The 12545-nt window shown below is 33.9% G+C and overlaps 1 protein-coding gene across 9 annotated transcripts in view; it reads right to left on the minus strand.

Moving 5' to 3' along the window:
• LOC106656175 (calcium/calmodulin-dependent 3',5'-cyclic nucleotide phosphodiesterase 1-like) overlaps nucleotides 1–12545 on the minus strand; it is a 160680-nt gene that overhangs the window by 3992 nt on the left and 144143 nt on the right. For 4 of the 9 annotated variants that reach the window (XM_014376882.2, XM_014376878.2, XM_023460184.1 and 1 more), the window contains 11 exons: nucleotides 8288–8482; nucleotides 7845–8058; nucleotides 7647–7760; nucleotides 5804–5962; nucleotides 3790–3843; nucleotides 2187–2436; nucleotides 1848–2105; nucleotides 895–1064; nucleotides 496–741; nucleotides 193–419; nucleotides 20–106 (listed from right to left, as the gene is read on the minus strand). In XM_014376882.2, coding sequence (XP_014232368.1) covers nucleotides 20–106; nucleotides 193–419; nucleotides 496–741; nucleotides 895–1064; nucleotides 1848–2105; nucleotides 2187–2436; nucleotides 3790–3843; nucleotides 5804–5962; nucleotides 7647–7760; nucleotides 7845–8058; nucleotides 8288–8482 — 1974 coding nt within the window. Of the gene's footprint in view, nucleotides 1–19; nucleotides 107–192; nucleotides 420–495; nucleotides 742–894; nucleotides 1065–1847; nucleotides 2106–2186; nucleotides 2437–3789; nucleotides 3844–5803; nucleotides 5963–7646; nucleotides 7761–7844; nucleotides 8059–8287; nucleotides 8483–12208; nucleotides 12492–12545 lie in introns of those variants that run through there. The other 5 variants (XM_014376880.1, XM_023460182.1, XM_023460183.1 and 2 more) reach the window with 5 other exon arrangements.

Raw genomic sequence — 12545 nt, forward strand, 5'->3', positions numbered from 1 at the left:
GTTACGTGAAATTGTTCACCTTTCACTGCTTGCTCTTTCCAAATTTTTTTATTAGCAGCAAGGCATTCTGTCCACGGTTTTCCAATCTCAAATTTATTTTCCAAAGCTGTTGTAAAAGGAAACAACAAATTATTGATAATTACTCATATTATAGACTAAATTTTATTCTCATTTAATAGATGTAAATCGTACCTCCACCGGACTCGTCGATGCTTTCTTTGGCATTCAACGGAGCCAAAATAGCCTCGAGCATGTCTCCGCAAGCCTGCATACTCGGCTCAACGATGAATTCTATAAAACCTATTTGAGATTCGGCTACGAGCGTACTGTTTCTGTCGCACAGAGGAGAAAAAGGTAGGCCGAGCTCTTTTTCTCGATCGCCTTGTTGAAAGAATTCTTCGAGTAGCTGCATTGTCCATCTTAATGAGAATTTATACGCTTATTAGAACGAAAGAAAAATTGCGGAATTCCCGATAAAAATGGTTTCATCATTACCTGTGATGTAAATCCCAGCGTTTTGCAGGATGTGAGATATCACAACAATGAAGTACGAGGCTGACAGCCTTGCTTTTATCGACGCTTGGTTCAGGCAGACTCAATATATTTTTCATAATTTTAAGCTGCTGGAAATGAAAGCTCATATCTGTAGCGAGAACCATGTCTATAACGAGAGTTCGAAACTCTCGGAATTCTTCTCTCGAGAGATTTTGCAGGATATTACAATCGTCTTCCTTGAGTAATCTGCAATGACGTAAGTTACAATTTTTTAATGTTCTCCGTGTAAAAAATACAATTAGATAGCCTTGCATTGCCAATAAATATTTTATCAATAAATATACATTGAAAGGAATGTAACTTTCAAAGGTTCAGTTTGAAATGAAATTAAAAACGCACCGGAAAGTCGCTGAAATGTGATGATTTTCCAATACAGCTCGATCGTTGTAGAGGAGGGCTTCGTCGCTGCCGGACATCACATGAAAGTTGTTCGTTGTACCCGTATGTTCGAAATCGTGAATTATAGCTGCAACCAGCGTGGCGAAAATTTCCAAATCCGTCAGCCAATTCTTTGAAATCAAACAAGTACAGTAAGCATATGTCCTTGGTAGAAATGAATAACGTTTTATGGCTAGTTTTTACCAACAAAAAAAATTGTTGGAAAATTTTAAGACAATATATTCACATTTTTTGATAATCCGACAGCGCATTCATACCATATCATAAAAAACCGTGCTTGCAGACTTATAAGTTATACAATTAGTTTTACTTTTCCACTTGCAGATTTTGAGATTTGATGAAGGTACTCGCCATCTAGCGATTGAGGCTTGAAGTTGTATTGTCGTATTTAAAGTGGTAAAGACATTTTGATTCTAAGGTTTTCTTTTGGTGACCATTTTAATAACTTATACAATTACTTTGTCACCTGCAGATTTACAGATAATGGTACTCAGGGTCTGTGATAGAAGCCTTAAGTGGCATTATCGTATTTAAAGTAGTTTGGTAGTCGTAAAAAATGCTAAAAACAAGCAAAAATTACCCTGGTATATTCACATCCTAAGAACTGGGCTATCAGTTGGTTATTTTAATTCTAAAAATCAAACACTTATTAACCAATTTTTACACACTAAAAATATTTTTTTTTAATGTCTAATAAATAATACGGAAATGCCCTAACAATAAACCGCCATTATACAAGGTTATAGACCTATTGGTACTCCTCACTCTCAATAATGAGAGTAAGTAACTTGTTTCCATCCAAAATAGCTCCAGTTTTTGGCAAGTTTAATTTCAAACCAGAGTATCTAGTTATCTGGCACATATAATATATCTATTGCAAGCTCGAGCCTTACCATTAGTCCAGTACGAAACAGCACGTAATGCATGGTTTGAGCGACGTCGGCGGCGTGAAGATTGTTGTGATACGGATTGCGGTGGCGGCAGTAACCCTCCTCGATCCTGTTGAGAAAGTTCTCCAGGACAGTGGGCGGCACCTTGAATTTGGGAATCATGCCGTAGCGATTCAGCAGATCGTAGCCCATGTACTTGACCGGCGAGCCCTGGGCGGCCTCGCTCAACGAGAACACGTCGAAGGACCACTCGTCCAGCGTCTGGAATTTCGAAACGAACACGCACGTGAATAGACACGCGGGAGAAAATATATATCTTTCGCGCGACCATCGGCGCAGTACCTTGAGAACTTTCACGACTTCGGGAGGAAATTGCATGAGAGCCGTATTGGTGACTCGTCGGTAGATGCGATCGACGAATATGCCGGCGCGTATCGCGTGCGCCACCGAGCGGAATTTCGGCTTCTCGTCGGCGCGGCGCCTCGTCGTGGCCAGCTGGCGGGTGAACGTCGACGCGAGCCACTCGCGCACCTCGGGCGGCACCGCGTCCGGCTGCACCTCCGACAACTCGTCATCCTCGTCGGCCAGTCGTCTGCGGGATGGAGAATGAAAAGAGAAGAAAAAACAACGTTATATTACACGGTTCGACCGGGGTTCAATCGCCGATTGACAATATTTTTTTACAGTGTATTTGCATTTACTGTAACGCGTCCTCGTTGGGAGGACGCGCAGCCACATTCATGTGTTTTTTTTTTCGTACTATCGATAATGTTTATTATATTGTACACTATTCGAGATTAGCAGGAGTGTTGAGAGTGTTAATTATTATTTTTCAATTTTAAATACGTATCGTTAGAAATTACATGTTCAACTTTTTTATTACCACAAAAATTGTTAGCTCTAATGACAATGTTATTGGTGCTGCTTTTCATAAAAAAAGGAGCCACAATTCTTTGAAGCATTAATCTAGCTTTCTAATTCAACCGTATACTCTAAAACTTTTAAAATTGTAATTCTTTCGACCGTATAAGGAGTATTTCTAATAAAATAGTACAATATGTAGCAGGGATATAAAAATGGGTTGAGCTTCGCACGTGAGTTGATCGTCAAGATGCGAGTGTATAAACTTGATTATTACCCCAAACCAGTTATTTTATTTTTCATTGTCATGTGCAAGGAGTTGACTTTTCGATGGTAATAGCGAAAAAGCTCAACTTCGTGCACATGTGATAATGAAAAACTATTTTTGAAACTAATGAAAAATAATTAACAAATGCCGGAGATGTTCATTCAAATTGTATAATCAAGTATCTATGATAAAAGTGTAAAATTTTTTATGTAAAAATCCCTTCCCAAATTCTTGATATAAAAATTTCAATGTTTACTCTTTGGCTACATTAGAAAGTATTTGTACATTTGTATTTAGCCTAGAATGAAAAGTTCCACTGCTTTTATTCAGTAAAATCTTGTGTATAGATCTATGATATAAAATAATTTTCTATTTCATTAATGTTTTCATCTTTATAGTTTATTATTTTTGAAGATGGTTAAAATTCTATTCTCAAGTTAATGTTAGCTGATAGATTCCACTAAAAAGAAAATGAATCAAATATTTTACTTATACTTCGACAGGTATGGAAACAACAAGTATCAAAAGAGAGTTCCATCTAACACGTTTTTCTATACATAAATTATAATTGAACATCGATACATTCATGCAGTGTTTTTTATTACATTATAATTTTTGTATTTTGCTTGAATTTTTACACACTGTGTAAACATTCTGTTAGAGATAATTAGAGAAATATAAAGACACTCAGGTGATAAAAAAAATAAATATAATAGAAAGGAGAGAGAGAGAGAGAGAGAGAGAGATAGAGAGAGAAAGAGAGAGAGAGAAGTTTAGAGATAGAAAGAGAGCTTTCAATTTCAGTAATGGACAAACCTACGACGCACGTTCTGCTGTCCACTGGCTTCCTTCTCCATTCTCTCGGCGTCTCTACAAAGCAAAACACCAAGAAAATAACAACAACCATGGTAAAAGAGGACGTGTAACTGAATTAATTTTTAATAAGTCGTAATTAACTACCGAAATATTGTCACTAAAGTGTATTTGATAATTAACTTCAGTGTTTGAATTTGAAACATAACATTCATAAACAAATGAAATTCGGAAAAATTTGCTCATGTGTACAACTTAATTTTTTAGGATAAAAATGATGTGTACGTGGCAAGTCTTGTGACGGGTCGTTCAAGATGTGTTATGCAATTTACTATACAGGTGTAAAATCACTTTGGCTTTTTTAGACGTCTCGAACGAGAGGACTGTAATAAAAATATTTGACTGGTGTATATACTACTCTCTTTAAATTTGAATATTTAAAATCTTTCATTTGAAAGTCATTTGTGCTTTTTGGATATTTAAATGGGCTTTGATGAATCGATTAGTCGATATAAAATAATACTTTTCATGTAACACTTTGCCACGCAAATTTTTTTAATTTGATATTTTTTTCATTGAAATTCCACAATAATTGCATTTTCTTGATTTTACTGATTCATTTGCATTCATTTAATATTCTAAAAACACACGTAGATAATGAAATTGAAGCATATTGTTCGAAATATTATGGTTTATCGTAAATGTATACTTTGATAAAAAGTAATTGAACTTTTTCATTTTCGATATTGAAAAAATTTGTAATTCTAATACTTATAAATTATGCATTGTAAAAGGTATTACAAGCATGTTGCAAGTCAAATCAATAATTTTACTGAAATGTAATAGATTATTCTGTCTATGATAAAAAAAAAGGAATCCACTTTTGTACTAAATTAATTTTGCTAATCGATTTTAAGATACACTTCTTGATCTTAGTAACTAGATCAATGCTATAAGAGCTTTGGGTCGAAAGTACAGAGTACATAAACAGATATAATGTAACAATATAGTTATGAGAATTTAGTCTAGTTTAAAAATTCTATTGTTTCGAAAGGATAACAGAATATAGCTATAGAAATAGGGTAGGTGCAAAAGTGCGTACGATAAAAAACAACTAAAACGTTTCTGAAAAAGAGGTCCCCATTCATGTAGACATGTAGTAAAAAATATCTAATTTTCACGAAAAATTTTCCATATGCATGCTAAGGTTTGGGAAATATTTACAGAACTGTACGAAGCATTTTCCAAAACAATAATCACTTGGTAATAGTAATACTTTTTCTAAAAATACTCGATCACGAGTCAAAGCATTTTTGCAGCTCGACAAAGTTATTTCTTATGGCTTTCGCCGTGAAATAATAAAATTAGTTTTTCTGTAGCATATTTTTAGAAAAAAGTTTTGGAAAATAGTGTAGTAACTTTAAACCGTTGCTTTTGATTGTAGTGGATGAGTGTGTGACCGTTTGTTGTTTGCGTTGAAAACGGTGACTTAAAAAATGCTATTGACAACAGACTTTTGAAAATCAAAATATTCCAATCGATCTAAAGTACATCTGCTGAGAGAAGTTTCCGTTTTGCAATTATAGCTAAAATTTCGATCCATGTTGAATAACAATTCAACGGTCTTGAAAATTTAAATACATTTTTTTTAAGAACACTAACATCTCCCAGTAGATAAAATTCGTAGTATACTGTCATATACAAAATAAATACCTAGTGAAAACAAATTCTTAAAAAAATTCTGAACAATTTATGTCAGAAAGCGTCGGTTGAAAAAGTTGGGGAGTGAAATAATGGATGCTGTAAATAGAATTTTTTCTGGAACACAGTTGCAGAAAACTTTCTTCGTGAAAAAGAAATATATAAAGAACGAAAAAAAAAAAACATGTGGCTCATCTCCAGTAATAAGGGGGAGGGTCATTCAACCGACGCATTTCTATGATAAGGGAGGTGTAAAATATAATATAAACTGAAAAGAGGAGGTCATTTGTTGGAAATTGTTAATGTTTGTCGCAACCTGGCCCACACGGGGGTGCGCAGCTTCCGCTTTTGCGTAGCCACGGCGTGACTCTGCGATCCATCGTGGTCGAAACCGCCGCCGCCGCCTGGCGGTGGTGACGTTGTCGAGGGCGCCGATTGCAAGCCTGTCGCTCTACCTGACGTTCGCGAGGTCACCCTAGGGTAGTGCTCATTAGTCATGTATGGAAAAAATTTTCACGTGACAAATGAGATTTGTGGACATATATTCGTTTTCATTGGCGCTGTTTTCCACTGTAAAATCTACTTCAACTCGGAACAAACAATTTTTCGTTTAAATTCTATTATCGCCGCAAAAAAAATTGATCATCGTTAGATTAATTTGGTAATTATCTAAGGATATCACTTTTGGATGTTCGATGAATAATGCATATTGAACTCAATGATGAAATATAGTTGAGATTATAGTTCTCCTTTGATTTTTTATAATTTTCGTTCAAATAATACACACTTATTGTAACTGAAGCTAAAAATTATTTTTGAATGGATTTACTATGATGAATTCAATAGTAAAAAAAGTATTCAACAGAATTTGCCAGGATTAGTAGAAAGAAAAAATGTGAATTCAAGAATTTTATGTAATAAAAAGATTAATTTTCTAATGAATTAATCATTCATAATTCTGACCTTCTCTGTAGATATTGTTATTGTCAATGGAAAATTGTCTTGATTCAAGTACAATTATAATTCTGTTTCGATTTTTTGTTCATTTGTGAAATTATTGAAAATATTTGAAAGAAAAGCGAAAATTGAAATTGGTGAATTACCAATTAAATACTCAAAGAAGAAGTAAATTAAAAGAAAATTCTATTCAATAAAGGATTAATGAAACCTTGCCTATTGAAATTTTAAATTATAATATCATCCTGCGCTGTAAATAAAAATCTTATCCAACATTATATTCGATATAATTTTCGATGATTACTTTCCATTCTCAAATAAAGAATATTTTGAATGATTGAGATTTTTTTTAAAGATAGATGAAAATTGCAGAAAAAATTGCAAAAACTTGCATCAACTTTAAAAAATGTTACGTTTGAAGTAGTAAAAATCAGAATACTGATGTACTTGAATACTTTTGAAAAATATTCCAGTGAATAGAAGTTTGGAATAAATTATTAACATTGATCAATAGAAACGAGAAACAACAAACACTTATCTGTGTAAGTATTGCCAAGAATGCTTTCTAAATCAACAGGGACACTGAGATCAGTGTTATCATTAAAAATTCCAGAAGTTCGTTTGAGATATAGATTTGATAGATCGATATTATCATACGGGTTTTTGAGTTTATTTACAAACAAATTTTAAGTTTACATTCTGCTTTTTTTTATCGCTTCTATAGTTAACTTCCAATTTGAATTTTCATGTTAATAACTTCAAACTTTATGTTCAATAAAAAATACGATTTTTACATTATGACACAGTAAAATGTTCCAAGTAATATCTCAGATCTTCAAAATTGATTGTACAATACGTTACAATTGATATTCTTGAATCTTTGAATTTCTATCGTTAATAATATTTAGGATGTTTTATTTGAAATCTTCGAAATTGAAGGAAGATTATCCTTCGATAATATAATTCATAAGTAAAATAATCAAGATTCTTGAATAACTTGTAAAAACTAGGGCCTTAAGTAAACTCTTGTAAAAATGCCTAAGGATTGATCTTCTTTGATCACTGAAAAGCGACTAAAAGTCGTGTATAATATAACCATTTTTAAAATAGATTATTCATTTGAATTTGAAATTCAGTTATTCATCAATATATTGCGTACTTCTTTCATGTTTCAAAACATCTCTTGTTAAAGCAGTACTCACTTTGTTTCATCGATGAAGACTGCTTCGAGCACGCGGGCGGCATAGTGCAAATTTTTTTGTAAAAGATCTGCAGATATTTCGCCATGTTGCAATTTACGCAGCAGGCACCTTAATCTGAAAGTAGAAAAACCAATGACGTAATTTGAGTTCTTTGGGTTACATCGAATTTGGAATTCGATTGAAAAAAGGATATCCTACCGAAGGGCTGCTTTGTCACAGGCATCTGGAGTATCGATAGCGGGCAGAGATTCTGTAGCAAGATCTACATTATCGAGAATCTCGTCAATATCAACCGATTGGCCCCGTGGATAAGCTTCGGGGCTGTTGGAATGACACGTGCTTTCGAAGCTTCCACTTGTGTTTGTGCGATTTTTAGCGGAGCTTCGACGTGTTATTGTCAAAGTGCCTTGTTCTGAAAATAAAAGTTATTCATTTATTTTTGTATTCTTTTTTTTTAAACTAGTTTCATAATGTGCGATAGTCTCTCGTGTTTGTGTGTTAAGATATCTATTCTTTATGCACATGATTAACACATTTTTTTCAAAATATTGAATATTTCAACTTTGAAATAAATATTGTTTTACTGTGTCCAAATGTGTAAAACGATGTAGTGTTGTTACTAGGTGTATTATATAGCTCACTTGACAGCTGACCATTACGGCCTGGCGAGAACGAGGAGGTGGACGAATTTTGTGACTGCGAAATCGTATCAGCGGGCACACCCTGAGATGCGCAGCTCGCATTGGCAGGTGGAGCCACGCTGCTGCCGCTGCTCTGTTGCTCATTGCCGACCTCGAACTCTTCTCTCGTCTCGCGTCTTTCTGGTGGAGATGCGACTGAAACATAAAATATATGAATAAGATAAAGCAGTAAGGAAAAATATGCTTTTATAGTCATTTTTATGAGGATTTTGATTTATTTGCTTTTATTTTTTTACGATTCGATGGTGCACACTTGGAGTTCTGTTTGGAAAATAGTTTGATACCCTAGTTGATATGCTTAACATTTGATGGCTATTGTTTAGCCAACAAAAAAGTTTTTTAGACATAAAAGGGCCACGGGAAGTAGGCATTTACCATGGTACATGGAGAGACCTGAGATTTAAAACTTTTAAAACTGTGACTTATACAATTAGTTTTACTTCGCCTCTTGCAGATTCAAAGATAAAGGTATACTCGCCATCTAATGGCGGAAGCTTAAAGTGATGATATAGTATTAAAGTGGTGAGTAACTGACCTTGATTTTTTGAAACAATTTAATTTTCATTTTTAAGTAGTGTAAAATGCGTTCTATAATCATAAAATATAGAAAAATCTTCAAATTAATAGTCAATTGATAGTAAGGTAATTTAAATGATTTCAAATAATCATTATTTGTTCAATGGGCCATTTATATCTTGTAGTACTAGAAAGTACTATAATTAAAACAAATTAAAGTACATCCAGTGATCGATATAAAATATTTCTGGTTTGCAAATTGACAAACCATTGAAAATAATTGTTACGGATGGTAAATTAATTATTTTAAAATATATTCTTCTGAGATTTTTAATTAAATAAATAGTTGTAGCTATATTAAATTTGATTAAATTGCGTTAAAATAAACTGTAAATAATGCTTAAAAGAAAAGACAGCTGAAATGGACAATTTCAAATGGACTACGCACCGTGCACATTATTTTAAAATAGTACAGAAATAATTAACCAAATTTACATCATTTACAAGAATATTTTTCACAAAACAATTTTTTTCGAGCCAAAAAATAGTGTACCGGTTTCAAGCGAATACGTCTAGCATCCTCGAAAAGCTCGTACATCCTCTTACATCCTTCAACATTTTTTATTTTTATCATTTCTTTATCTGCAGCATAATTTTAACTGACTATTTGAAATGGAGAAGTCATAATTTTTTCAACAGTATATTCTGGATAAATTAAAGATAGAAAATTGTTGTTTTATCATTTATTAATGAGCCAAATAAAAAACTTGACTTAACATTTTCAGTGAAAAGCAAATTTATTATAAATCGCTCGAGAAATATTCGCGAGCTTAATGAACATCGCGACGGAGCGGATGAAAATAAAAAAAAAATCTAAAGAGCCCTTCATTAAATTACTCCTGGTATGTTTTAATTGAATATTGGCTTAATTACGGAAAAATGCAGAAATAAGTTGAAGCCTTTTTTTATTTCATAGACAAATTACGATGTCAGACTGTAATGGCCAACGGTATAACGAAACGAATAATCGAAGCACGATGTTTCGATTATCTTTTAAGTTTATCAAAACATCAAAGTTTCAAAAGAAAAAGAAGAAGAAACCGATGAAAATAATCCTCGAAAGCTGCGGTATGGATTGAATTTATTCCATCGGAAAATACATAAATACACTTTAATCTGGTCGGAGAGGTCGTAAGATCTCGCGAAACGTGTATACTAGGGTGGTCCACTTTTTCAAAAATTTTTTTAATCTTGGGGGATCCAACGGAATCTGAAAGTTTAAGGTTTAAAATGAATTTTCCCGTAAAGTAGTGTTAAAAAAAATGATTTTAGATGGTGTCGATGGATTTTTGAAGTTTTTTTTTGACGTAAAAAAATCGCAGCCGACAGGAGGCACTTCGATAGTTTGCCAGATTTTCTATAAAGCCATAATGGGTTTTGTGAATACATTTTCTTTTGTATTTTTTGCCGTAGAATCGAATGCCATCATTAGTTTTGGGCTATAAAAACGATTTCAGTGAAAAAATTGCGATTTTTGAATTTTTTTCTGTTGAAAAATCGAAAAATTCGTCTTTTCACGTCTGGCAAATGAACAAAAAAAATCGTAGAAGCTTTTAATCTACGGATTTAGTTAGGAAATTTCATAACGAATCGAAGCCCGTCGTCGGTTTTTGCCTACAAAATTATTTTAAGTCATAAAATTGCGATTTTCCGTAGCTATGATTACGAAAAAAATCGAAAGATGCGCCTTTTAGCGTGTTAACATACACTGAATGTAGCTGTGAGCATTTTAACATGGTTTTTAATGGGATTTTTGGCGTAGAATCGAATGGCGTTGTTACTTTTACGCTACAAATCCATTTTCAACGAGAAATCGCTCCTTTTTGAATTTTTAAACATGAAAAATGACCATTAGGCGCCAGAAAATCAACTAAATAGTCTAGTAAGTATTCAAACATGTTATTTGTCGGGATTTTTTTCGTGGTATCGAATTTTGTTGTTACTTTTACTCTTTTAATTTATTTTCAGCAACAAATTGCCTTTTTTGTAGTTTTACTAACGCAAAATATCGAAAAATGCTACTTTTGGCAACGTAAAAATTTATAAAATTATCTGATCATATTTCTTTTATAAGTAAAAGAACGTGATCCAAATAAGGCAATTTGTTGCTGAAAATAAATTAAAAGAGTAAAAGTAACAACAAAATTCGATACCACGAAAAAAATCCCGACAAATAACATGTTTGAATACTTACTAGACTATTTAGTTGATTTTCTGGCGCCTAATGGTCATTTTTCATGTTTAAAAATTCAAAAAGGAGCGATTTCTCGTTGAAAATGGATTTGTAGCGTAAAAGTAACAACGCCATTCGATTCTACGCCAAAAATCCCATTAAAAACCATGTTAAAATGCTCACAGCTACATTCAGTGTATGTTAACACGCTAAAAGGCGCATCTTTCGATTTTTTTCGTAATCATAGCTACGGAAAATCGCAATTTTATGACTTAAAATAATTTTGTAGGCAAAAACCGACGACGGGCTTCGATTCGTTATGAAATTTCCTAACTAAATCCGTAGATTAAAAGCTTCTACGATTTTTTTTGTTCATTTGCCAGACGTGAAAAGACGAATTTTTCGATTTTTCAACAGAAAAAAATTCAAAAATCGCAATTTTTTCACTGAAATCGTTTTTATAGCCCAAAACTAATGATGGCATTCGATTCTACGGCAAAAAATACAAAAGAAAATGTATTCACAAAACCCATTATGGCTTTATAGAAAATCTGGCAAACTATCGAAGTGCCTCCTGTCGGCTGCGATTTTTTTACGTCAAAAAAAAAACTTCAAAAATCCATCGACACCATCTAAAATCATTTTTTTTAGCTCTACTTTACGGGAAAATTCATTTTAAACCTTAAACTTTCAGATTCCGTTGGATCCCCCAAGATTAAAAAAATTTTTGAAAAAGTGGACCACCCTAGTGTATACGTCCCTTTGATCCCTGCGTTTTCATTTTGCCTCTCGGCGAGCGCAGGTAACCTATCGATGCTAACCACCCTAATAAGATCTTATCACAATCAACGTCGCGCGCGCGTGGCTCTCCTTCGTGGCACGAGTGAAAGAGAGAAATATTTCTCTCTCTCTCTCTCGGCTTTGAAAACACGAGCTTTTAGCAGGAAACGCTAATTGCAATTTACGAATTCATAAGAAAACCGCAAAGTTTTTGCAACGATTCCTGGCACTTCTGCCAGAGAGAGAGAGATTATAAGTACTCTCGAAGCGATATGCTTCTGCTGCTTTATAGGCCGCGTCGCGGCGGCGATGACTAGGATAATATTACTAACCGAAGCCCTCGGCAAAAGCGACGTAAGAAATGAAAGCCATGTAATTCAGCTGCTGCTGCTGCACTGCCAATCTCGGAGGCAGGCCTTTCGCGGAAATTGCGTAAAGTTATTGCCTTTTAGCGCCCGCTGCAGATCTCATCGTTGAATTTTAATTAATTCCCATAGACGTAGAGAGAGAGAGAGAGAGAGAGAGAGAGACCTTAAGGGAAAGAGAGCGAGAGCCGAGGCACGACCGTTTTCTTGAAACTCTTGAAAGGTCAGAGCTTTACTTATATACACGCGCACAAACACACGTATATACACACTGCTACCGTGCGTATGTATACGATATTTGAGT

This window comes from Trichogramma pretiosum, unplaced genomic scaffold (genome assembly GCF_000599845.2).
Source record: "Trichogramma pretiosum strain Unisexual culture from Peru unplaced genomic scaffold, Tpre_2.0 scaffold40, whole genome shotgun sequence".
In the NCBI taxonomy this organism is placed as follows: domain Eukaryota; kingdom Metazoa; phylum Arthropoda; class Insecta; order Hymenoptera; family Trichogrammatidae; genus Trichogramma; species Trichogramma pretiosum.